Below are 27,168 nucleotides of genomic sequence, written 5' to 3'. Positions count from 1 at the left end.
AAGGCAATGACATTTTGAGATCAAAACCATCAACAACAGTTACACATACGCACAATGTACAAAAGATCTCATACTTCACATAACAACAACCTAATATTTTCAAACATTAGAAATACACCAGGTTCTATATTATCACACATCATTCATTCAATTCAGCCCTCTCTATTCTACAGTTGGATAAAGATTTTCCCCTTATCTCTTTATAACTTTATGTACCTGATCTTCAATTTTTGTAGTTGTCGTAGTAGTAGTAGTAGTAGTAGTAGTAGTAATGGTGGTGGTCCTAATTCATAAGTACTTGTAGATGTTGGTGAATATAATTGGTTAGTAACCTGTAATACACCATCCATAATCCTAGGAGCTGCAGTTGGACTTTGGTTTAATACTACTGATCCAACAAGAACAGATTTTAAAGGTATTGGGATTTTAGTAGTCATTTGGAGGAGTTTGGGGTTCTGCTGTACCATTCTAACCTATTGCATGTTGGCACACCTCAGCAGTCAATTAAAGAAATTAAATTTCTTCCCTTGCCCCTGTACTTAACTGGTACTTTATTCTAGTGATATCAGATAGATAAGAAACAAAGTTACCTTGAAGGATTTGAACGCAAAATGTGAAGAACCAGGACAAATATCCACGAGATTTTGTTCAACTTTTATTCACAAAGTGCACAGAGAAATCAAACTTAGGGCTAAAACTCATAATTAAAAAAGGAGACTTCTTAACCATTTAGCTAAATCTGTGCCCATGGTAAACAACACAAATGATACACATTTATAAAACAATGACCCAAGCCACACTAGAATGCTGTTTGACTCCCTATAAGTTCAAACTCATCAATATACAACACCTCTTTCTCCAATAATTGTGTACTCTTAACTTAAACCTGCTGGGTGATTGCACAATGTAAAGCATTAGCATTCTTATTGGTTAGTCCTTAAATCTAACAAACTGTTATCATTACATTATTATCATCATCATCATCATCATCATTATTTAATGTCCAATATTTTCTATTTCTCCATGGCCAGACATGTTTTTGCAAAATATTGGAAATGAATGATACTGATTGTATGACAGTGACACTCATTTACAACTATCATGCGATGTCTAAGCAAGGAGTCACACACACACACACACACATATAGACAGGCTTCTATCAGTTTCCATCTATCAAATCTACTCACAAGTTCAGCCTGGGGCTATAGTAGAAGACAATTGACCATGGTGCCACACACTAGGACTGAACCCCAAACCAAATGGTTGGGAGGAAAACTGTTTTTCACTCATTTCATTTCACATTCATGAAATAATGCAATGAACATTCGCTTCTCCCTCTTGACTGCGCCACTGCTGTTTCCTTTGTTACATCACCTGTACTTTTAGAACCTCTTATAAAAACCTTTTATTTATCTCTTCTTCATTGTTCTCCAACCTTCTTTCACATATACCTTAACCCCACCTACTTTAGTTGTTGCACCAAATTTCAGTTTCTATTTTGCTGGGTTTTATGGTTTTTTCACCCCCTTTTATTTTTATTTTCCTTGTGCATGACTAAAATTTTGTTGTTGTTACAGAGTTGAGCATTTGTAAATAAATTGTTGGGATAAATACTTTCACAATGCATTATTATTATTATTATTTAGTTTATTTTTGTAGCTTCTATAGAGATGGTGCCACTTGTAGAATCTTACAAAAGTCAGCATGTTTTAACTTGGCACCCTAAGACAGTTGCAGAGAACCATAATAGAATCCATGTAACAATCTCTGAAAATTTGACCATGTAGTCAGTTATCTAATATATTCTAATTCAGTTTCAAATAAAAACAAAAATGATTTTGAATTTTAAGTATTTTTACGTTTAGCATTCATTTGGTTGGCCATGGTTCCTGAATTTTATTTCCCACCTTTGAAATTGGGTTGAGCTCTTTGGCAAGACTCTTTACTGTGTTTACTAAATCTGTTTTGCAACAAACTAGGTATCATATTCAGTTTGTGGTTAAACAGCACATATTTAGTAATCCATAGAAATTGACTTAACTCTCATAGCCTTATAATAATATAAGGATGATACAAAAGCATAGAACAAATTTGTTTCTTAAATTAATAAAAAGAAAACAATTGTTATTAATGTAGATTTGTTTCTAGACTGAGGCTATTCCAGCTAAGCATTAGATATAATGAATAATGACTATTGTGTTAAATTTATGGGCGATTAACTACAGAACCCCACGAAGATTGACACATGTAAACAAATAGGATAACACTAGGTTGCTGTGGTTAATTTGTTGGAGATATTGGACAAACAGTTACCTCATATTGGCTATTTAATTCTTGAGTTAAAATTTTCAACAACTCTTACTAAAATAACTAATCTGTCTTTGGATGTCTTAAAATACAAACTTCTCATTCAAGACACATGATCATTCATTCAACTAATAGTTTGCCTGAAAACTAAAAATAATAATAATAATGATAATAATAAAAAAGACCTTTAACTTAACTAACATACTTGTTAACATATCTATTGATGTTGTTACTGATGTTCTAGTTGTTAATTGTGCAGCATGTTTACTTAACCATGTGTAACCTTACTAAATTTACTAAACGCATACCAGCACCATATTTTATTTGTTGTTCTTGTTTGTCTTATTTATTTATTTATTTATTTTGTGCATTTTCTTGTCAGTTTGTTTATATTAAACTTGTCTTTATGCTAGATTATTTTTATAAATTCTTTGCTAGATTTCATCCAGTTTTTAAAAAAATTAAAAAAGTAAACATTTTGATAATCTTTCAACAGTTACCACATTTTTCCACATCTGCTACTGTTTCTCTGAGATGATGGGTTATGTTAACATTTTTTATTTTTGCATTTTGTTTCTGACCTGTTTTTATCATTACATGTGATTACATGTTTCTGTGGAGCAATGATGTAAATTTTGGATCTGGTCATCAATGTGTGCATCTGTTTAACTGTTTCTTCCTTGCTAAAAGTTTCTTCTTTTTCTTTTTTGTCCTTCTTATTTTCATAGGCATGGAAACGATGGTGTACTCAGATCTTATCAGCACTAAGGTGAGAATAATTACCTTGATTTGCTCCTGTTTCTTGGGAAAATCTCTTATTTGAACAAATGTTCATGTTTAGTACATAGTAATGTGAAAGTGACACAGTAAAAGTAACTTGACACAGACAAGATGGACAGTGGTAGTGGCACACTTGATTTATTTTTTGAATGAAGTAACATAGGTGTGAGGAGAAGGAGAAAAGAAGTTAATGGAGCATAAGCCATCAACAACTTGACTGTTCTCAGCTGTCTTTTCAGCTTCTTCTCCCAGGTCTTGTTGGTTTTGGATTGCCATCAATGCTTCTGTAACCTTGCTATTTTTCCAGATAGGGGTGTTGGGCTTGTGCAAACCCATTTTTACCTCTGGGAAGGGGTGACCCATATTAGTTTGGCCTCTGTCCTTTGACCAAGGACATGCACTCTGTCAGCATAGCTCCTGGCATCATTGAGGTATACAAGCCATCCGTCACACCAAACAAGGGCTTGACCTTGTGATGTAGTAGTAAAAAATCTTACATTAAGACCTCTAACTTAGCAAGAGCAAAAAGAACTGGAATTAAAATGATGCTGCAATAAAATAAATTGAAAATAATAGTGATTTAGTGAAAGGTGCCACCTACCTCTATTTAAAAATTAAGGCCAAGTCTTGAGTGAGGGAACTTTACAATAAAACTAACTTATAATTCACACTTGTAGAAAGTAACAAAAATGGTCATGAGGAAATATGCTCCATGATTTTGCATAACCTTGAATGATGTTAAAGCTTTTCTTCATATCATAAATGGGATTTTAACTTTTTATTGTCTCAGTTTTCTAAATCTGTTTATTGTTGTTGGACTCCCAAGTCAAGTCTCATTGAGCAGACCTACAAATTATAAGGGAACCAGGTGTGATTATCCCTGGACAATATGCACAACTACAACTACTTTTTCTAGTTGGCAGTCTCATTTGGTGAGGTGGATTTGGCTGCTATTTGGGTTGGGTAACTACCTCGAGCACACACCCCTTCTTGGTGCCACTTGTTTGTTATACATTATAATGGTGATGGCATGCATGTTGTCTGAGTGAACAGATATATTTATGCCAGTGCTGCCTGAATGGCTCTCATGCCGATAGCACATAAAAGCACCCACTACACTCTTGGAGTAGTTGGTGTTAGGAAGGACATCCAGCTGTAGAAACCTTGCCAAATCAGATTGGAGCCTGGCGCAGCCTCCTGGCTTGCTAGTTCCCAGTCAAACCGTCCAACCCATACCAGTATGGAAAGCTGATGTTAAACAATGATGTATTTAAATTTTTTTTTTATTTTACATCCATTTGTTTCTTTTTGTTTTTGAGCATGCACATCAAAGATGTATTCTTTGTTGGAGCTATTATTTTTACATTTGGGTGTCCTTACTGCTAACTACTAAATCAGAGTTTAAGTTAAAACTTTTTTTTTTTTTCAAACATTTTATTTCTCCTTTTGTCAATCAAGCAAACTAAAACAAGTGCTATGTCCTTTGCTCAGGAGCTCAAAATAATGTCACAGTGTGATGGTCATCCAATACCTTAATTCTAGTTTTTGTATTTTATCAATATGTGGTTGTTACATATGGGGTACAAATGTTCACAGGCTTGGGAACAGAGGGTGTAGGGAGTGTGCTTGCTGCCCCACTAGAATTTTGGGTGGAGTGAAGATGCTTTGGACATTCTCCCGAAAGATTTCATTGCCAAAACAAATGAGCATAAAAACATTTTTGAACTGATCTAAAACATTTTTCCATTATTGGATTTATTTGAAGGCAGCAAGCTGGCAGAAACGTTGGCATGCCAGGTGAAGTGCTTCGCGGTATTTTGTCTGTCGTTACGTTCTGAATTCACATTCCACTGAGGTTGACTTTGCCTTTCATCCTTTCGGGGTCGATAAATTAAGTACCAGTTGCATATTGGAGTTGATCTAATCGACTGGCTCCCTCCCCAAAGATTTCAGGCTTAAGTCTAGAGTAGAAAAGATTATTGGATTTATTTGATTTGATTAATGACAATTATTATTATTATTATTATTATACCTATGTTTGTTTTGCTATTGAAATTGAAAAAATTGACCTTTTTTGTAAAAAGTTTTGGACTTGGGCTTGCACCCACAAGCAAATTTCATTCTTGCACTTTTATTTTTTTTACTTGTTTCAGTCATGACTCTGGTCATACTGGAGCACCACCTTTTAGTCAAAGAAATCAACCCCAAGACTTACTCTTTGTAAGCCCACTACTTATTGTCGGTCTATTTTGCTGAACTACGAAGTTGCGGTTGTCAAGAGATGGTAGCAAAGCCTGAGGCTATAGTAGAAGATACTTGCCCAAGGTGCCATGCAGTGGAACTGAACCCAGAACCACGTGGTTGGGAAGCAAGCTTCTTACCACACAGCCACACTGCACCTATGCAAATGTTTCTTGTCATTCATCTTCATCATCATTTAGCATTTGTATTCCATGGCTGCATGAGTGACGGGTTGAGAGATGTGACAGGTCAGAAGACTGTGTCTAGGTCAATGTCTGTTTTGATATGGTTTCCCTCTCTTGGCTGCCCTCCTTTTCTTATAAAGTTCAGTTATTATTTATTGATTTGTTTTATTTTATTTGGCTTTAATCTTTATTTTAATTCTATTTTCTAGTTATCTACATTCCTGTGACCCACCGATTATCCATGGTAACCTCACCTGTGATACTATTTTCATCCAACACAATGGACTGGTCAAGATTGGTTCAGGTAAACATAACAAACAGCATCAATACACCGTTCTCCTCATTACTATGTCTAACATGTGTATGTGTGTGTGTATGTGTTTCACATATATTCATTAGTCTTTGTGTTATTTTGTTTGTTTGTTTTTTCAAACATTATTTAGTTTTTCACTCTCTTGTTTTATCGTGTTCACAATCACAGTTTTTTCTTCTAGTGTTTCATAAGCCATATCGATTTCACTTTCTACTTCATCTCCTAAACCAAACTTTTTATTTCTAATCATTGATATAAAAATCCTATCTGGGGATTTTTATATGACCACTGTTTTTTTTTTCTTCTCCATCTCTCATGGAAAAAAAAACTATGATAATGTTGGGATATATTAGTTAAGGGCATGGACATAATGTTTTAAAAACAACTTTTGTCAAGTTACAGGCTGATCTGAAAATGTTATAACTGGTGTATAATAAATTTGTTGGTTCAAATTCATTTGGGTATTTTTACTATTAGTTGTAATATTTCACTTCAGCACAGAGTAAGTTAACCTTTAACTTACCTGCACATCACTTAGTAAATTGAGAATCTGAAATGTTCTAAGCCAAGCAATAAGGCTTTAATTCTTAGCTCTTACCAAGTGGCATCCCTTGTAAAGCCTACAGAAGTTCAACTCCTTTTTTTTAAGTGTCTGTTCATTTATTTTTAAGAACTCAATAATCTATTCTAGATAGCAGTGGATAAATGTTATAGTTAGATATTTATTTACTGATGAGTTGATTTTGCTACATACACAAAGGAAAGAATTACTCTGTTTATTTCAGTGGCTGGCTTTAAAAGGTCAGCAGTTAGATGTCAAACACTTCGTTCATGATTCTTAAATGAGCTAATGAAAGGGAGATTCTTGACATTCTTTTGTTGTATGACAGATTCAACAATGTGTTCTTTGGTTGATGGATGATGACCGTCACTAAATTCAGTTTTAATAATAGTTAAATTATTATCCAAAATGACTTAGACAATATGAAAAAAGAATTAGAGATTTTTTTATTCATACTTGTTTCAAATGAAAATAATTATGATGTGGTAGCAATATATCAGGTGCAGCCTTCTGGCTTCCCAGATCCTCGGTCGAACCGTCCAACCCATGCTAGCATGGAGAACGGACGTTAAACGATGATGATGCAATATTATTTATTGATTTGAAACTGTATATGTTGAAATAATACACATGTATCTATCTATTGTATCATTTCATCTGATTATAGTTTAGACCGTCTGAGTAGTCATTTGAACTACTATCTTTATTCTGTTTTTATATACCTTTCTATGTACTGGCCTGATGATTTATTGTCAAATTATTTAAAGTGATTCCCGAAACAGCTACAGCAATGCATTCATATGTACTAATCCAAACACAATCAATTTTATGTACACTCAAGAAATATATAGATGCAAGCACACAGTTATACCCATACCTCCATGCAACATACGCAACAAACTGTTCTATAAAGAGTGTGGATATGTTTATAGTTAATATCTGTTGGTAACTGTTTTGTCATTAAAAAATAGTTTGGAGTTCAGTTGTCATTATTTATCTATTCAGAAAGCATTGTTATTATTTATCTGCACATAACCAAAACAACAGTTAGCATAGCTTAGATTTCAACATGTAGATACTTGTGCCATAAGTCAATGTATGGAAAAGTGACAAATATCTGCTGTAGCAATGTTTGTATAATAATTGGATATTGTTGGATGAAGAAAATATCTACAGGATGAGCCTATGCTCACAAGTAGGACCTTGAGATGTTTGACAAAAGATGCAAAACAGCTGTATTATTTAAAAACTTATAAATTGCAAGACCATCTTAAAATGTTTGGCTAGTTAAAGAAAGAGTCTTTTACACAATTTAAACATTATTCATGAAGACAATTTCTCAGAAACTAGTATAATTGGAACAGATGATTTTCCTTTGAAAAAATTCTACCAGTCGAAAATAACCTTCTTTTGGGGAAAAACAAACTAAAACTCTAGATCAGTGGTTCTCAGCAAGGGTCCATATGACCAATAGGGGTACATTTAAGATTTTGTTGTTAAAATTTAACTGCAATATGTTGGTTATACTTCTACAGTACACAAAATATTTTAACAGTTTTTTATTATAAAAATATAATAGGGAATTTTTTTAACACATCAATCATTGGCAAAAAATGGTTGAGAACCACTGTTCTAGATGAAATAGTATCCAAATTAGTTGCTACCTATGAATCTCCAATGAAGCAATAGTTACAAGTGCTTTTATTGGTAGAGCTATTATAATTAATAGTTTGGGTTTACTGAAGAAGGTTCTCATTTAATGCAAATAATTCAAAGGCAATATGATTTGGAGGAAAAACAACCAGCTAATAGAAAGGAGAGTTTTGAAAAATTAAGTGTTTCTTTAGATGAATATACATTGCTGCTAAATCACAGATGTTTGAATGTAATTGTACATATGTCAGGTAAATTCTGGAATTTAGGAATGATCAGAATTTATTGAAGTTCATCTGCTGAAAAATTAATTGAATCTTTTGAAACAAACTCTGAATTCAACCTCAATTTGGAAACACATAGAGTTGCAGTCATAACTGATGGAACCTGTATCACGGTTAAATTTGGTAAGGAACAGCAAACATCAGTGAAATGCATGCAATTCATTTGGCTGTTTGTGATGTTCTTTACAAGAAAACGTAATTGTAATGAAGCTAATTTAACTAATGACCCTTCAAACAATGACAAAATTGGCAATGGTGGCACTGAGAAGGGCTAAGGACAAGAATTTTTGAAAAATGATTATAGACAGTATAGTATGTGTGTCTGTGTGTCACTGTCTGTGTTTATGTAAGGAGCGGGGGTATATAGAGTGAGTGAATGAGCTAGGAACACAAAGTATTTAATTATACACATAATCACTTTTTAGTACATTGCTTAACTGTAGATTTATTTCCTTTCTGGCACTCATTAATTTAAGAAGTCATTGATAGCATATTCTTTCTCTTTCGGGCTTCTTTTAATGAATGGAGGTTTTTCTCTCCATTCTACAGAATAAGAATAAACCAATAAATAATTGACGAACTAGATTGCTGACCAATTACCAGTGTTAGTTTTCCTGAAGCTTTAAAACACTATTCTAAGCTAAATAGTTGACCAAAAGTACTTTCTTCTACTAATCTTTTCGGCTACAAGGCTCGTTAAGCAAACAACTATTCTAAAAGGGTTTTATATATATATATACATATATATATATGTCAGAAGTATTTCAAAACTTGTATGAAATATGTTGCTGTTGAAGATATTTTCATTATTATTTCTCTTACAATTGATATTGTTGTTATTGTTAAAAGCAATTAAATCAGTAGACTGTATAAAAAAAAAGAAACATACCTTGCAGTATTTGCTAAGGTTCTTTTACATCCTTCTTACATTCTTTTGAAGGTGGGTGTCAATAAAATAAGCAAACAGCCAAGTAGGATGGTCAGTTTAATGAAGCACATCCTCCTGCGACTACTTTGGCCTTGTGCCTATTTTAGAAATCATTATTATTAACTGGTAGTATTATTTGAACAATGCTTTACTGTATTTGTTCTGGCTCTTTGCATTCTGGTTTCAATTCCCAATGAGGCCAACTTCACCTTTCATCCCACTGGGGTTGATAGACTAAAGTACCAGTGAGTTGTGCATGTGAGTGCTTCTGTCTCTATCTTCAAGTTACTCTTCATCCAAAGCCACCGGTCCTCAGTATCTGTCTTTGCATTCACATCTCTTGCAAACTAACCATACATTTTTTTTTCTTTCCATGCTTTTCTTTTTTTGGTGTTCATTTCTTGTTTAAATTTTTCTTTCATTACACACTTTCCAGTTTTGATGATGCCAACCTTCTTTGTATGTTTCAACAATGGCTCCACAGCATTTTTTTTATATACCACGCTAAGCTGTTTTCCTCAGCTTCAATATAGTCCTGACGACTGATCAAACCCCCTCCCACCCATTATTATTATTAAGAAGAAGAAGAGTGTGATATGATTTGTAACAAATAGGGATTGACTCTCTTAATTGGATTGAACAATATTTCGACAGTGTTTTGTCTTCAAAATGGAAAACGCAAAAATGCAGAAATACAAAAATTCAATATATAAATGGGAATATTCTGCATTCCTTTTTAGTCAAAATGACGACATCGGTTTTCATAGCTGGTAACAGGAGTGGCTATGTGGTAAGAAGCTTGCTTCCCAACCACATGGTGCTGGGTTCAATCCTGCCGCATGGCACCTTGAACAAGTGTCTTCTATAGCCTCAGGTCAACCAAAGCCTTGTGGACTTGGTAGACAGAAACTGAAAGAAGCCCATTGTATATGTGTTTGTGTCTGTCCCCTACTACTGCTTGACAACTGGTATTGGTGTGTTTATGTCAAGAAGTTTTGTGTAAATATGATGGAATTCTCTTGTCATATTTTTCATTCTTCCAGGATATGATATTAATGATTCATCATCATTTAATATTTACTCTCCATGCTGGCATGGGTTGGCTGGTTTCTTTGGAGCTGATAAACTGGAGAGCTGCACCAGGTTCCAGTCAGAATAGGCATGGTTTCTACAGCTAGATGCTTTTCCTAATGCCAACCATTCCAGGAGTGTAATGCTTTTACATGACTCCGGCAATAACCATGACTACAATTCATGGGTAGTTCACAAATATATTTATCCTCATGTGTTCTGAGGACTAAAAGTACAGTGGAGTTGGAATATTTTCTGAGAATGCATACTTTCAGGTTCTTCCTGGAGGAATGAACAAAATGACGAGAGAATTTCGTCACATTTGCACAAAACTTTTTGAGCAAGTGTTTTCTTTCCTGCTTTCTGTTTTGTATTTTGTCTTTTCGTTTCTTTTTCCTTGTTACCAGTTATGAAAAAGGAACACGATATTTCCATTCATTTTTTTGAATTTCTGTATTTCTGCCTTTTTTTTTTTTTTTGTTTTGAACCTGAAGACAGGCATACTGTCAAAATATTGTTCAATTCAATAAACAGTCATTCTCTATTTATTACAAATCGTATTATGCTCTTCTTATTGTGTATTTATCTTCATGAGTTATGTCAATCTTCAAGGGTGATGGGGTGGCAGAATCATAAGTGTTGAACAAAATAAAATGCTTTGCTATATATGTCTGAGTTTGTTCCTGCCAAAGTCAATTTTGCCATTCAAGTCCCAATTAAGTACAGAGGCGAATATAATTGCCTAACCTCTCCTCTCAAAACTGTTGTTCTTGTGCCTAAATCATCATAATCTTTGTCATCATCATTATTAGGGTGAGGAGACTGGGTAAGTGACAGAAATAGGAGTGCTGTATTAGATTTTAGTCCCCATTTCTACATTTTGAATTGAAATATGATCAACTTTACCCTTCATTCCTTTGGGGGTTATATACTAGGTACCTGCAATATACTAGTTCGGTTGAAGTGACTAGGTTGTTGATCTTATACCTTAGGAATTACTGTTAGGGTAGTGGAAATGGAAATAATCAAGGCAATATAAAAGAAGGCTGCACTGTACCTAGTTTAATACCTTACTATTTTAAGTTCAGATCATAGGCAATGTCATTTTGCTCTCTCTCTCTCTATCTCTAATAATCAAGACAGTACAAAAGCTGGCTGCACTGTACCTAGTTTAAAGGCTTGCTATTTTAAGTTCAGATGATAGGCAAAATCTCTCTGATTATAATCAAAATTGATAACAACACTATATTACAAATCCATTAAACAGGAAAAGAATTAAGATTGATCAGTTTACAAAAAAGCTTTGTACCTTGAAGAAATGATAAGAATTAAAAAGGAGGTTATGACCTTCACTTTTTAAGCTCTATTGGATTAAGTCTAATGATAACTCATGGATGATATGAACATTCTGTTATTTTAGTTATTGTATATCATAATAGGTGAACAATAGTGTTGTTGTACTTACAAGTTTCAATCGGCAAATCATAGGTCCTCTTCATTTTTTAGAGCAAAAGTAATAAAGATTGTTTTACTTAGCAGAACTGAAACCCTATTATTACACAAAAGCGCCAAATTCTTTTGTTTGTTTGCTTATGCTTACACCTTTTGGTGAAACACACACAAACAAGTTTGCACATTCATTTTTGTCTACTAAATTCCATGAACAAGGTATTGGTAAGGTAGGGTAGATGGTTATAAGAATATATTTAAAAGTATTTTAAGTCAAATTTGAGAAATGTTAGGGCCATTACAGATAAGCTTATTTGATTATGAAAAGTATGAAGAGGTGATGAATTATAGGTTCACAGAATTCCTAGCACCATAAGCTAAAACAGTTTTTAAATATGTAGTGTTAGCTTTTGTGTATGTAGATAAGTATTGTAAAGTTTGAGCTTCATTGTAGCTATATGTGATTTCTTTAATTAACACAAAACGCAGAAACCTCTCTCTCTCTCTCTCAAAATCACAACCTTTCATGCAAGATGATTTAATCACATTGAGATATATATATATAAGGAGAATTCACAAAAAAAAAATACAAAAGACGAAGACAGGTGGTGTAGACAACAAACAGATGTGTTAGTATAATGCTCTGGAAGTGAAAAAGTCTTTAACGTTTCGAGCCTACACTCGAAATGTTATATATATATATACCAATTTTTAAAAAGAGTAACCTGAGCTTTGATTGTGTCAGTTTGGCCTATCATTAGAAAGCATCTCTTCATTTGTTTTCTTTTTTTACGCAGAAACTTTGTCAGAGAAATTGAGAAGTTATCAGCTATGTCGTAAAGTATGATTTGATATCAAGACTCAGTAGTATAATAGTAACTAAGGTTTGTTTTGTACCACTGAAATATATCTCAGTTGTGTTTCTATAGATTTAGGGTTGGGTTAGGAAATCAGAAGAGGAGTGGCAGTTATAACATTTGTAGTCTTGTCAGATGAGTGCAGTTGAAGTTCAACTTTTAGTTGTGTGGTTTGATTCATTCATTTTTCCATGCTTACTTAGGTTAGTTGACTATGTCAAGTGAAGCATTGTTTTAAAGCTGGATACCCTTCCAGTTTCTAACCCTTACCTGTTTTTCAAATAAGGGAGCTCTTATTCAAAGGCCCAAAGTGAATGGACGATTTGTTGTCTAGGGAACTGACAACAACAACTCTACCTGTATGTTGTAACTTTCATAGAGCTTATGCACACGTGTGTGTGACATTCTTTCAATTTCTGTCTTCCAAAGCCACCTACAAGGCATAGCTGGCCTGGTGCTAAGACGCTTGCCCAAGGTTTTCACACAGTAAGGCTGAACCCAACGCCACTTTGTTGGGAAGTAAATTTCTTAACCATATTGCCAGGCACATAAAAAAGAAAAAGAAAAAATGGACAGAATTGATTTCTATTTAGCAAGGTGAGACACAGTAGTAATGAACTAAGGAGGGTGTTGCTGGTGCATCAGGTGCCTCTGACAGAAATGAAGCTTACCCTTTCAAGGTGTGATCGTACCTTACTGAAAGATGACATCATGCTGTAACTGAGTAAAAAGATCATACTCAGTGGAAGCCAAGAATCTACTGTGACTGCCATAAATTCTATATTAAAAATGATATAGAATATTTTATGTTTAAATAGCTACACTTCATAATTTACTCATATCATTCCAGATCTAGGACATTGTGACAGTCAGAACAGACATAGATTTTATTTTATTACTGTGTGTGGTGGTGGTTTTGGTATTGATTGTTTATTTTCCCAGAGCTTAGTTACCTGTTGGCTATGATCTGAAGTACTGTTTGTCCTCCCTCCCTCCCCCTCTCTCTCTCTCATTAATTGTATTTTACTTTTGATTCCTACCAGTGGTCTGATGCTGATTCTGTCTCTCTGCTTGGTACAATATTGCTTTGCTTTATGCATGTGTGAGAGAAAGAGAGAAGTAGGGTCTGGAAACAACAGCTAGCAGTAATTAATCTTATCTAAAGTGTAAGTAATTGAATAGCTATTAGTAACTTGTTATTGTGTTGTATTGTAACAAGTGGTTGCACAAAACAACATTAGTTGCATTTCTAGCCAACTGATAGTAGTAACCTATCTCTGTGAAGGTGTTGAGTGAAGCAGTGCATCACCAATACTCTATATAGTTGGCGTTTTCTTTAAGTAATGGATACGTCTGTTATCTTTGACCTTACGAATCAGTGATAACAGAGAAACTATAGATGTAGCTTAGCTCTGTGAAATTCGTGAGGATTATGGCTGCAACTTTCCTAATTCACACACACACACATGTAGAAGTGCATTATGGCAAACACACACACATAAACATGTGTGTGTGTGTGCAGTAAGACTAAATGGTTAAAAAGCTCACTTTGAAAATGTGCAATCCTAGGTTCAATCTCACTCTATGGCATCATGGGCAAATATAAATTTCTATGACCTTAGTTCAACGCATATCTTGTGAGTGAAAGTAGCATAGGAGCCTCTTGGATGGATTACACCTGAAATTCAGAGCTACTACCTCATTACATCCTACCATGATAATTCTGCCTGAGAATTACACCAAGAGCACTTATAGACTCCAACATGGCTGTGTGGTAAGGGTAAGAAGTTTACTTCCCAACCACATGGTTCCAAATTTAGTCCTACATTGTGGCACCTTAGACAAACATCTTCTGCTATAGCCCCAGGCCAAGTAAAGCCTTGTAAATGGACTTGGTAATCAAAAACTGAAAGAAGCCAGTCTGTCTGTGTTTATATATGTAGAGAATTAAAGGAACTTACGCAAGAATGAATTAATGTTGATTACAGTGGCATAAGGTCACAAATTACTTGTCAGAATATTAAAACTGAGTAATGAGTATTATTGTACTTCAAAAAACCATAGTTGTCATTCACAAGAGAGTATTTCTTGGCAACATGTACTATGCTTTTTACTAATTGTTTTAGGTGATGCCATGTATGGTTTCAGGCTTAGTCCCATTGCATGTCATCTTGGGCAAGTGTCTTCCACTATAGCCCAGGCTGATCACAGCCTTGTGAGTGGATTTGGTAAACTGAAACTAAAAGCCTCTTGTTAATGTGTGTGTTACTGTCCCCTGCCTTGATATTGTGATAGTTGTTAAACAACTGTCACTGTTACACAAGCAATTTCCTTAATTCCCAATCACCTGTGAAACATGTTTGGCCATAGGGAAAATATTACCCAACTTGGAAGCAGGTGAAGGTTGGTGACAGGAAGAACATCTAGCCATAGCAAATCTGCCTCAACAAATACCAACCCATGCTTGCATGGAAAAGTGGATTCTAAAATGAACCTATGCATTCGCAAGCAGACACACAAACACATTCTTCACTTTTTAATATTCTTATCACAAAGGAGCATTGAGAATGTGACAGCTGGTGGGAGAGAAGGCTCCACTAGCAACCTGGCTGGTGCTCATTTTCAATTGAGTAGACTGAAGTATCATGAAATAAAGTACCTTGCTCAAGGATCCAACATGCCGCAAAGTCAAGGAATTGAACTCATGATGCCATGAGCCAAACACCTCAACCACAGGTGCATCAATATAGAAAGATGTGGCTTGTACATAAACAGAAATATTAAGTAAAATAATAATACAGATGAACATTTAGAGACAACAAGGAATATGATCATGGATCCTTTTCACAGTTATTAGTCTTTTTTCTAAAACTTCATAAACTATATTATCAGAAGCTTCTCCAGTTCTCCCATAGTTTTGCATTTACTCTAGTCTGCTCATGTCTCTGGGAAGGAGTTAGTATGAAGGGTGTGGAGGCATTAAAAACAATTATGTTCATGTTACTAAGATTGTAGAATGCTATATCACAGCAAGTAAGATCTTTGACCAATTTGATTGGTTACTTTAATCCACCTTAATCCTAATAATACACTCACACACACATATATATATATATATACATATAGAAAGGAAATAGGAAAGAAATTATTTATATATATATATATATATACATATAGAAAGGAAATAGGAAAGAAATTATTTATATATATATATACATATAGAAAGAAATTATTTATATATATATATATATATATATATATATATATATATATATACATATATACACACACACACACTTAAATGTTGAAGTTTGTAAACAAAAGAAAAGTGTACTTGGTATTCAGTGTAGAGTACATTGTTTAAATTGAATTTTTTTTCTTGTGACTCAGATTTTATTAACACTGAGTGGGTTCATTCAGCTATATGTGGCTTTCACAAAATAACATTTAGAATAGGTTCAATAAAAGTTATAGCTACACTAAGAAAAATGAACATATTCTGAAGTACAGAAAGCAAGTTTGAAATCCAACAGGGGTAAAAAAAACAGTCGCCTAAAAATTACAGGGGTACAAAACTTGAAACCTGAGAAACAAATCAGTATAAATAAGCGATTTGGATATTATATGTGTGTTTGGAGTTATCAAGAATATCTCCCTATATCATAAACAGGATATAATTACATCTAGCTGTAAAGTACATTCTGTTTCATAAATCCTTTTTCTAGGTGTGTATTTGAGTGTGTGTATGTCTATCTGAGCATATATATATATATACGGGGTGTCGTTTACATACTTGCTTTAAAAAAGAAAAAAAAAAATTTTTTAACTGCCACCCCCTCCTTCCTTGTCTCCATTTCCCCCCCTATAATCTTAATCCTTTACTTCTCCTTTTTCACAGATACTGGAATTTTATATCCACTGAGCTCTGAAAATGGTATTACAATATTGCTCAATCTTTTCTCTTGCCTCCATCCCGTCTTTCTCTCCATCTATCTTTTCATTCGCTGTATTATGACTCCATCACATCTGCTAATTACTTTTTTTCTAACTTAACAACTGAATCTTCCACTTTTGCCATATTTTCATCTTATCTTTTTTCTCCATTCGTTCATTCATTCATCCCATCAATATCATTAAAGCACAAAGCAAAATGCCTTATGGTAGTTCTTCTGACTCTTCACATTCTAAGCTCAAATTCCACCAAACTCAACTTGGCCTGTCATCCTTTCAGAGTTAATAAAATAACGTGTCAGTTAATTACTAGGTTTCATGCAATAGAATGCCCCCCCCCCTTCCCTCCCACTGAAATTCCTGGTTTTGTGACTAAATTTCAAAGAATTACTGTCATCAAGGTGGCAAATGACAGAATCATTAGCGTGTTGGACAATATGCCTAGCAGCATTTCTTCTGGTTCTTTACATTCTGAGTTCAAATTCCAGTGGGGCTGACTTTACCTTCCATCCTTTTGGGGTTGATAAAATAAGTACCAGTTGAGTGCTGGGATCAATATAGTCAACAATCTCTTTCCCCTAAAATTGCTGGCCTCTATTATTAACTGCTTTTTGTTATTTAGTTCCATTTCTTTACACAAGATTTTATCTGTCATATCATTCTGGGGCTCCAACAAAAGAAGTTCACTTGTGTTGATACTGTGCTAAATGCTGCCTTGATGTGTTTAGTTACATGTCTTTAAGTTCTTGAGTTCAAATCTTACTGGGTTAAATTTGCATTTCATTGTTTGTGATGAGTAGAGTTCAATGCCTCAGTAATATATTGAGAGGCAATTAAATCATCTACCACCCCTCTATTCCTCTATGGCCTTGTACCAATTATATATTACCACTACCATTTATATTATTTAAAAACAAATTTTAATTTTCAACATGTCATTTTCCTCACTCTGACTTATAACCTTGCATGTTTTCAGTCTCTTTGTCAATAGAAACTGTCAAAACATTGGCTATTCCAATAATTTTTTCCCTTCATTTTAACTCCTTTCCTCTTTGTTTTGTATTAACCTTTCACCTAATCAATAACCAGCCATAATTTGCATATTCTCTTGCATCTCTCTTTCATCTCATCTCTGCTGCTGTTGCTGGTGCTTTGTCTCATTCTCTCTATTTCTTCCCTTCTCATCCGCTCGAACAATAACGATTAAAACAATAACATGAATGAATCATACTTAGTCCTAAATATCTATGACACCATACTTATCATTCTAACAGTGACACTAGACCATTGATTAGGGTGAGTGCAGTTAATTAAATCATCTCCAAGTATTCTGTTATTATTGACACTATCTTATTGATTCCTCCATGCAAGAATGAAAGGCAGAGTTGATCCCTACAAACTTTGAATTCAGAATGTACAGATTTTTTAACAAAAATAATGGTTTTTTGGATATAGTACCATTTTAGTTTTTATCATTATTATTATTGTTAATCCTTTAGCGTTTAAACCGGCCTTATCCAGCCCAAATTTTTTGCCCGTTTTATATTCAATCTGACTTGATCTAGCCTCTCATATCTACCTTACAATATCATTGAAAAAGACAAAGAATCACTTCATTGATTATTTATCAAGGTATGAAATAATACTTGATAAATTCAAAACAATGTGAATAGATGAACATTAGATCTGACAGAGTATTCTGAATGCTAAAGGTTTAAGGTAAGGGATTATCAATTCTAGGATATTATTGGTGATTTTTAACAGTCATAAAGGAATAAACGACCTTGGCTAGTGTAGGTGCATAGAAAGCTTAAAGAATATATAAGGTAAGGCTTTTAGAGCAGCGTTGTACTTGGTTTAGCCCTTCCCCCTCTCTGTTATTACCCAGAAACAAAAATTATTATTAAATGCATTAGTACAAGGCCTGAAATTTGTAAGGAAAAAGTATAGGTAATTGAATAAGGTCCTTTGTACACATGTTGTTTATCTGAAGGCTTGAGTTTAAATTCATTGCAGGTGTATTTAGTCAGTTGAGTTAACATAGCTACTGATGATCCAGATAATTAGGGAATGGTGTCTAAGATAAACCAGCATTCTGTCTACTGAGAGATTTGTCTTTTATCCACTTCATGGTAAGAAACTAAAGCTTAGCATCAGACCAAAAATGTGCCTTAGCTGAGAAAAAAAATATTTAAAGTTATTTTGTAATCAAATTTTTGGTGATAGTGTTAGTAGTAATAGCAGGAAGAAGATAACATTTTGTGGGGAGAGGAGGTATCTCTCCACCACCACCAAAAACAGATTTGATCTTAGCAAATATCTTTGGATAAATCTTTCCAACCAGTACCAATTTAGAAAAAAAAAATAACATAGATGTGTGGAAAATTGAAAATTGTATCTTCCTTTTCTAGAAGTATAAACACTTTGGATTCAACTTTTATTGCAATTCAACTTTTATTGCAAATGAGTTCTATGTTTATCAGATTTAGGTTTGATATTTAAAATAGAACACAGATGAGAGATTATTGGAATTTGTTGCTTGTTTGTTTTTATTTGTTTTTTCCAAATTCCATTGAATTTTTTTTCCATTTGCTTTCAGCTAAGATTATAAGGTCTTACATATGAATGAATTGTCATAATAATAATAATAATAATAAGGTTGCTACTAAAAGATAGGTAATAAATATGTTTGTTAATGTGTGTATGTGTGTGTTTAAGTATATATTTGTGTGTATATATGTATGTGTGAGAGAAAGAGTGTGTTTTGTTTTCCTGTGATTATATTGCCTTAGTTTTTCATATCAAAACAATCAAGAGCCTTTGTTATTCTTGGCAATTATGTCTTTTAATTATTATATTAATTTGTGAATCATTCTGTAAAGGAATGGTTCATCATATTTTTTTCCCTTCTGTCTTTCTCCCTCCATCTTCCCCTTTAGTTATGTGTCTCATGTTGTGTGTATGAAGAGGTTGGAAAGATATGAGAAACTCTGAGAGAAGAAGAGTATTAAGACAATTATGATAATACCACTTAGACAAAAACTAATAACAGATTCTATATTTAACCAGGTACTAATATTAGTTTCAAATTTTGGCACAAGGGCCAGCTATTTTGGGAAGGGGATAAGTTGATTACATTGGCCCTAGTGTTCAACATGCATGTATTTAATCAGCCTCAAAGGGATGAAAGGTAAAGTCAACCTCAGTGGAATTTGAACTCAGAATGTAAAGGACAGATGAAATGCTTAGCAACATTTTACCTGCTGTGCTAACGGTTCTACCAGCTCGGTACCCTACCAAGTACTTATATTGATATGTAAATAATTGTGTACTCTGGCATATTTATTTGTAAATAGTTGGTGAAAATGCATTTAAATCTAAATATGTAGAGGGAGTGAATTCAATGATATTGTTAGAAAATGTGGTACAAACATGCCAAAGAAATTTCAAATGTTGGCACTGTGACAGAATATGGATTTCTAGCATTGCCACAAGACATTTTGTGGGAGCATATATATTCAATTATAATCATTACTTGACCAAAAAAAAACAAAAGTTGACCACAGCACTGTTTGAATTTCATTCTAAAGGAATGTAACTGAATTTTGCAAAGTAATTTTTACCAATGTTCTAGTAATTCCTTTAATTAAATGTCCTAATAAAATGATTTCCAGCATACTATAAGCTGTGTGGTAAGAAATTTCCTTCCTGTGTTGTAAGAAGTTTCCTTCTACCAGCTTGCCGCTGGCAGAAACATTAGCACGCAGAGTGAAATGCTTAGCAGTATTTTGTCTGCCGTTACGTTCTGAGTTCAAATTCCACCGCAGTCGACTTTGCCTTTCATCCTTTCAGGGTTCGATAAATTAAGTACCAGTTACACACTGGGGTCAATGTAATCGACTTAATCTGTTTGTCTGTCCTTGTTTGTCCCCTCAATGTTTAGCCCCTTGTGGGCAATAAAAAAATAAGAAGTTTCCTTCCCAACCACATGGTTCTGGATTCAGTTGCATTGCATAGCATCTTCAACAAGTATCTTCTGCTATAACCCTAGACTAACTAACTCTGTAAACAGATTTGATAGACTAAAACTGAAGGGAGCCCATCTGTGTGTGTGTGTGTGTACATTACTGTCTTCTAGCCGTGACAGCACATGATTGTTATAAAAACAAGTATCACTGTCATGCAAGCTGTGTCCTTTGTTTCCAATATTCTTTGAAAACCTATCTGGTTATGGGGAAATATTACCTTACTTAGAAACAGGTGATGATTGATAACTATTTTACTGTTATCTACAGGTCTGTTTTGTGTAAGACTCAACAGAATGGCCTTGAGAATTGAAAAGTACAATTACAAAAAGTCTGAGATGGACTAAATGCTAAGTGAGCTTGTATTGCATCTCATACATTGTCATCGTTATTATACTACTAACTAAAGTGACAAGCTGGAAAATGGTTAGCAACATTTCATCCATCTTTACACTCAAAGTTCACTTTGCTTTCCATCCTTTTGGGGTTGATAAAATAAGTATCAGTTGAACACTTGGGTCGATGTAATCAACTAGCCCCCCTTTCCCCAAATTCCAGGTCTTGTGTCAATAGCAGAAAAGAAGGCTGCAAGCTGGCAGAATTGTTAGCACACCAGGCAAAATGCTTAGTGGCATGTCATCTGTCTTTGTTCTGAGTTCAAATTCCACTAAGATCAACTTTTCCTTTCATTCTTTCAAAGTCAATAGGTACCAGTTGTGTACTAGGGTCAATGTAATCAACTTACCCCCTCCCTGTAAATTGCTGGTCTTGTACCTAAATTTGAAATCATAATTACATTGCTAACTTAGTGAGATACTACAGGGGCAAGTTATTGTCCATAATATTTTATTGATTTCCTTTAATTAATATTTGATTTTGAGAACAGCATGAATCTTTCAGAAACCACATCTCTTATAGCTAAAAAATGTTATCATTCATGCTTTTGTTAAACAAAAAGTCTTTTATCTTTCTAATATCCTTTATTTGCACACTCTAGTGGAATTGGTAATGAGATTGCTTGGCAAGAAGTAGATTATTATATGATTGAAATCCTGAATGTGGTATTAGTGTTTGTTTGTTTTTGTTTTCTTGGGTGGAGGGATTATTCTTTTTCTTTGCTGTCTCAGATTGGTATTGGAATGCCTGTCATTTATATTAAAATTAAAATCACAGTTATTCCATTATCATTCTTTTAATTTGTTGCGACAAATGAAGTCACTGGATTCAGAAAGTGTGTGTGTGTGTTGTGGAAATTAGTAGAAACAGTAAACAACCAAGAAAGAACTGATGTTGAAAATAAGTCTCTTGTGACTGACTGAGAAGATTAGTGTTGATAACTGAAACATAATCAGATATTTTTCTCAAATTAAAACTAAGCTAGTGTGAATTGTTAAATGCTGTTAAGACATTTTTTTATTATTTTAGAAAAAATGTATATTAATTGCTTATCCAGAACAATCACCATGTTGATAGTATCTGTCTACATGTTTTGTAATTCTGATCTAATTTTATAGGAAAAGGTCTTAATTTAGAAACTGTGATGCCACTAATCAACTTAGTTTTGTATTACCCTTTTACTGGTTTCATTCATTGACCTGTAGTCAAGCTGGGGCACTGCCCTGAAGCATTTTTAGTCGACCACATACTTCAGTTTAGTACTTGTCATATGGATATCTATTTGTTGAGCAACTGTTATGTTATATAGAAGAATACAATATAAACGCACACACACATATATAGGTTGTGTGCTAAGAGACTTGCTTCTCAACCACATGGTTCCGAGTTTGGTTCCAGTGTATGGCATTTTGAGAAAGTGTCTGCTACTATAAGCCTCAGGCCAACCAAAGCCTTGTAAGTCAATTTGGTAGATGGAAACTGAAAGAAGCCCGTCACAATATATATATAGTGTTTGTATCTTTGTGTCTCTGTTTACATTGTAAACCTCTTGAGTGCTTAAAGTGCCCCAGATCCAAAACACCTAAGTTGTTGTGACCAATTCAGTTGAAGACACCAGTTGACTATAGGCTAAATTACACCTTTTGAAATTCACCTCCATTCTTCAGCCAAGTCCAGCTGTAACTCTTATGTGTGAAATCCAACCCCTTGTGGTTCCAATGGAGCAACATTTTTGGCATAGAATATTCTGAGTGGAATGTAAATTACTCTATCAAACTTGCCTAGAGTTAGTAATCATGGCCAGGTTCTTCTTAAATTGGGTCATTGAACTTGAAACCACATAGCTGCAAAGTGGATTTTTTAAAACAACCAAATGCAGCCATGCTGATGCAAGTTGCGTAAGTTTTTTTTTCTTTTCTTTTCTTTTTTTTTTATTGAAATCCACTGGTAAAAAGTACTGCCTCAGAAACCCATTATTTTAAAGTACCAAGGAACCAAAGCTGTTTTAAGTTTGAGAAATTTTGTGTTTGTCTAACCCTTTAGCATTCAGATTACTCTGTCAAATGCAATGCATATTTATTCACATTGCTTTGAAGCAGCAATCTTGCATCATCTTGTAACTTTTAAGATTTCAGTAATATGATTATCTACTTTTAGAATGACATTGTAGGGTTAGTGTGAAAGGTTGGATCATGCATTAAACAGGAAGAATATTTGGGCCATATATCTGTCCATCCATCCATCCATCTTCTCTGCTTAAGAGAATCATGGATGTAGAATCTTCAGGGACCTCCTCCATAAGATGTCATCAGAAACAACAATGATCATTAGGTTTTCTGGTTGGACTCCCAGGTGTGACCAACTGAGACTATGGGTATTATCCAACCATCTCATTTTTTTTATCTCCTCCTAGGTCTCTTGCCTGCTGGCTCAGCTTGAAGTATCCCTCTTGGGGGTTCTTTCTTGCATCATTCTAATCACATCTGTAGTACCAGATCTGTGACTTCTTAATTTAATACAGAAAAGTAGCTGCTCAACCTGAAGTGACTCCTTGATCTCTCAGTTATGCACGCTGCTGAGTACCCCTACTTTAGACATCCTTCACAGGAACCCCATTTTGGTTATTACACAACATTCATGACCAGATGTGGCCAGTTTAAATGGCAATGGGTTTATCTGAAATTTTTTCTTCAAAAAATTATAAAACTAGAGAGGTAGAGTTCTCTACGAACTGCTATTTAGGGATGTACTGTAGCCATAGTAAAGAAAAAAAAAACGAGAATTTATAAGTTAGGGAACATATACAAAATGATTTCTTTTCAGCTATATGCTGGTTAACTTCCAAATTAGTAATTCCGGTTTTTACATCCTGCATCTTTTTAATTACTGTAATAAAAGTTATTATATATGACATTTAGCTCAATTTTTCTCCCAACCTGGAGGGCATATGCCTACTAAATTGAGAAGTTGAAGAAAGGGTGCCAACTCAGTAATAATTGCCAACATTAAGGGATTACTTTTAGTTCCAAATTAATATTCAGATAATTGCGATGACTCTAAATCTGGTCATGATATTCATTGCATGGTTTATAAGAACTATAACACTAGGTTTATAAAAAAACACCATTTTCCTAATGTGTCTCGGTTTTTATTTCAAAAAACAATTTAGATGCTAATCTAATCTTCTGTGTGTGTGTGTGTGTGTAACCCATGCTTATGGATGAAAATGAGCACAAAACTACATGTGTGTATATATACTTTTATTTTTCTATTTGTTTCACTTATTTGACTCTAGCCATGCTGGAGCACTATCTTGATGGGTTTTAGTCAAACAAATCAACCCACCCCAGAATTTATTTCTCAAGCCTTATTCTACTGGTCTCTTTTTCCTAACTGGTAGGTTACAAGGACATAAACATACCAACACCAATTTTCAAATGGTGATGGGAGACAAAGACACACATACATGTAGATATACATATATGACTGGCTTCTTTCAGTTTCCATCTTACAAGGCTTTGGCCAGCCTAAGGCTATAGTAGAAAACACTTTCTCAAGGTGAGACTGTAAAATTTCATTTTTGGAACAGTGGTTCTTGAAGGACCCAGTAAACTATAAATAATAAGCATGTAAATATTTGGTTGAAAAACCCTTTGGATAGAAAAAAATTGAGGGCTGCTCGTGGGATTTGAACCCACATTACCTGCAGACAGCTGTTCTACTATTGGACCAAAGCAGTCCTTTGAATTATGTGTTGTTGACATCATAAGAAAAGCTTCCAAGAGAACATGAAATGTAACATTCAGTGTCATATATATTATATATCCCACCAGGGATGACAATACTTCAGAGGCACTGGCAGAGCTGTGTGGTAAGATACATGCTTCCCAACCACATGGTTCCAGGTTCAGTTCCACTGCATGTCACCTTAGGTAAGTGGATTTGGTAGACAAAAACTAAAATAAGCCCATCGTGTGTGTTTGTTTCTGTCTTTGTCCCCACACCACCACTTGACAGCTAGTGTTGGTGTGTTTGCATTCCCATACCAGGCTTAAAAAATATGTCCTGGGACTAATTCATTCAACTAAAAGTTCAAGGCGGTACCCCAGCATGGCTATAGTCTAATGAATGAAACAAGTAAAAGATGTATTATATACACACATACATACACACACACACATACTCTTACTTAACACATTTTATGACTTTTTTTTTTAAGTATAATTTGATACTGAAGATCTAGCAACAAAAGTAAATATGTCTTATTTATTTAGCTACTTACTTCCAGGCTGTCATTATTAATATGCATACGGTTTGACTGAGGTTTGGAGAGCCAGCGACTGTACCAGGCTCCAATCTAATCTGGCAATGTTTCTACAGCTGGATGCCCTTCCTAACACCAACCACTCCAAGAGTGTAGTGGGTGTTTTTTGCATGCCACCAGCACAGGAACCAGTCAGGTAGGCTTGGCATCGATCACATTGGGATAGTGCTCTTTATGTGCCTGTGCCACCAGTATGGCGGCCAGTCAGAGGGTACTGGCATTGACCATGTTCGGTTGGTGCTTTTTATGTGCCACCAGCACAGAGCCAGTCAGGGGGCACTGGCCACAGCATACAGTTTCAAAATTAATACTATTTTTATTTTGTAAAATAACTGAAAAAGAATTTGCTCTGATTCAGTGAGGGAGCCTCTCTGCATGGTCACTTGACATGTTAGTAATAACAACCAAAGTTCCCTCAGATCACACCTTTACCTGCTGGCTTAGGAAAGAAGAAAAAAAAATAGCAAGCTGATTGCAGTAGGAATGGTTTTGAATGGAGATCTGGTAGATCAGAGCTGACTTGAAACTAAATAACAAGAGTTCACTTATATTCTCAAATTTACTAAAAGCCTGATGCTTCAGTCTTATCTTAAACATAAGCAAACTACACACTCAGTGAAAATCTATGTCTGCATGCCGACTACTCTTTACCATTATAATATCTAGTAATGTGTTTCAATATAGTTTAATATAGCATGGTTGTCAGCTGTTGAGCAGAGTTACTAAAATTGGTGAAATGGAATTGAATTAGATTAAATTTATTGACATTTTAAAACACACACACACACACACACACACACACATGCAGCGAGAGGGAGAAAACGAATGGGAAATTTTTTTTAAATTATAGATAATAAGCAAACATTAGAAATATCACTTGAAAATAAATCAGCAAATTTCAACCACTACTACTATTACAGTTTGTTAATTCTGGAATGAATTTAACCTTTTTAAAACTAGCCTGTCTGGCATTATCCATACTAATGTGTTTGTACTTAAATGCTCCAAGCCACATAAAGTGAATGATATTGTATGATTTTAGTTAGTCAATCACTAAAAATATACTTCAATACACACAGGCATACATAAAGATACTTCAGCTTTCACTTGCAGGCAGATTTGATTTGGTAGTGTACACCATGCTTTTGCTAATTGTTGTAGGTGCCTGTGTAGTAGCAAGCATACATAGGCACCCCTACAACCCTAATGCCCTTAAGTCGGCTGAACATCCAGTATGCGACAGAAGGTGGGGAAAGAGGGCTGCACTACCATTTGGCTAGTATTCATTTTAGCTGAGCAGACTGGAACAAAATGAAATGGAGTGCTTTGCTCAAGAATATAATGTGCTTTCTAGTGTGGGAATTCAACCTCACACACACCAACATAATGCACAACATTATATAAAGTTAGATATATTTTCCTAAATCCCTCCAAAATGTTGATTATATTGAGCATTGACTCTTTAGCATTTAAATTGGTCATATCCGGTCCAAATATTCTCTTTGTTTTATGTTCAGACCAGCCAGATATGGCCTCTTATATCTACCTTACAATGTCATACTATAAAAGTAAAGAATCACATCCTCAAAATCTTGATGCTACAAGATAATGCAAGATTCATTCAAAACGGTGGGAATAAATAAGTTTTACATTTAAGAGTAATCTGAATGCTAAAAGGTTAAAACTCTGTGACAGTTTTAGTCATTAGAAATATAGCAATGAAAAGATTAATTATCTAATTTTTGCAATAACTACTATGCTAAATCCCAATAAAACCATATAATTTCTTACCTAAATTTTTAATTTAGCATTATTTGGTACATCTTGGTAACAGATTCAAGA

General features: G+C 34.4%; 1 protein-coding gene across 12 annotated transcripts in view; it reads left to right on the top strand.

The window, feature by feature from the left end:
- The window catches only part of LOC115216687 (nuclear receptor-binding protein), a 121,343-nt gene that overhangs the window by 40,340 nt on the left and 53,835 nt on the right, over positions 1-27,168 (top strand). For 10 of the 12 annotated variants that reach the window (XM_029786203.2, XM_029786201.2, XM_029786213.2 and 7 more), the window contains 2 exons: positions 3,036-3,076; positions 5,723-5,817. In XM_029786203.2, coding sequence (XP_029642063.1) covers positions 3,036-3,076; positions 5,723-5,817 — 136 coding nt within the window. Of the gene's footprint in view, positions 1-3,035; positions 3,077-5,722; positions 5,818-16,528; positions 16,565-27,168 lie in introns of all 12 variants that reach the window. The other 2 variants (XM_029786210.2, XM_029786208.2) reach the window with 1 other exon arrangement.

The sequence above is a fragment of the Octopus sinensis genome, linkage group LG10 (assembly GCF_006345805.1).
Source record: "Octopus sinensis linkage group LG10, ASM634580v1, whole genome shotgun sequence".
Lineage (NCBI taxonomy): Eukaryota > Metazoa > Mollusca > Cephalopoda > Octopoda > Octopodidae > Octopus > Octopus sinensis.
Note: the sequence above shows the minus strand (reverse complement) of the source record. Positions and strands in the feature narration are given on the sequence as shown.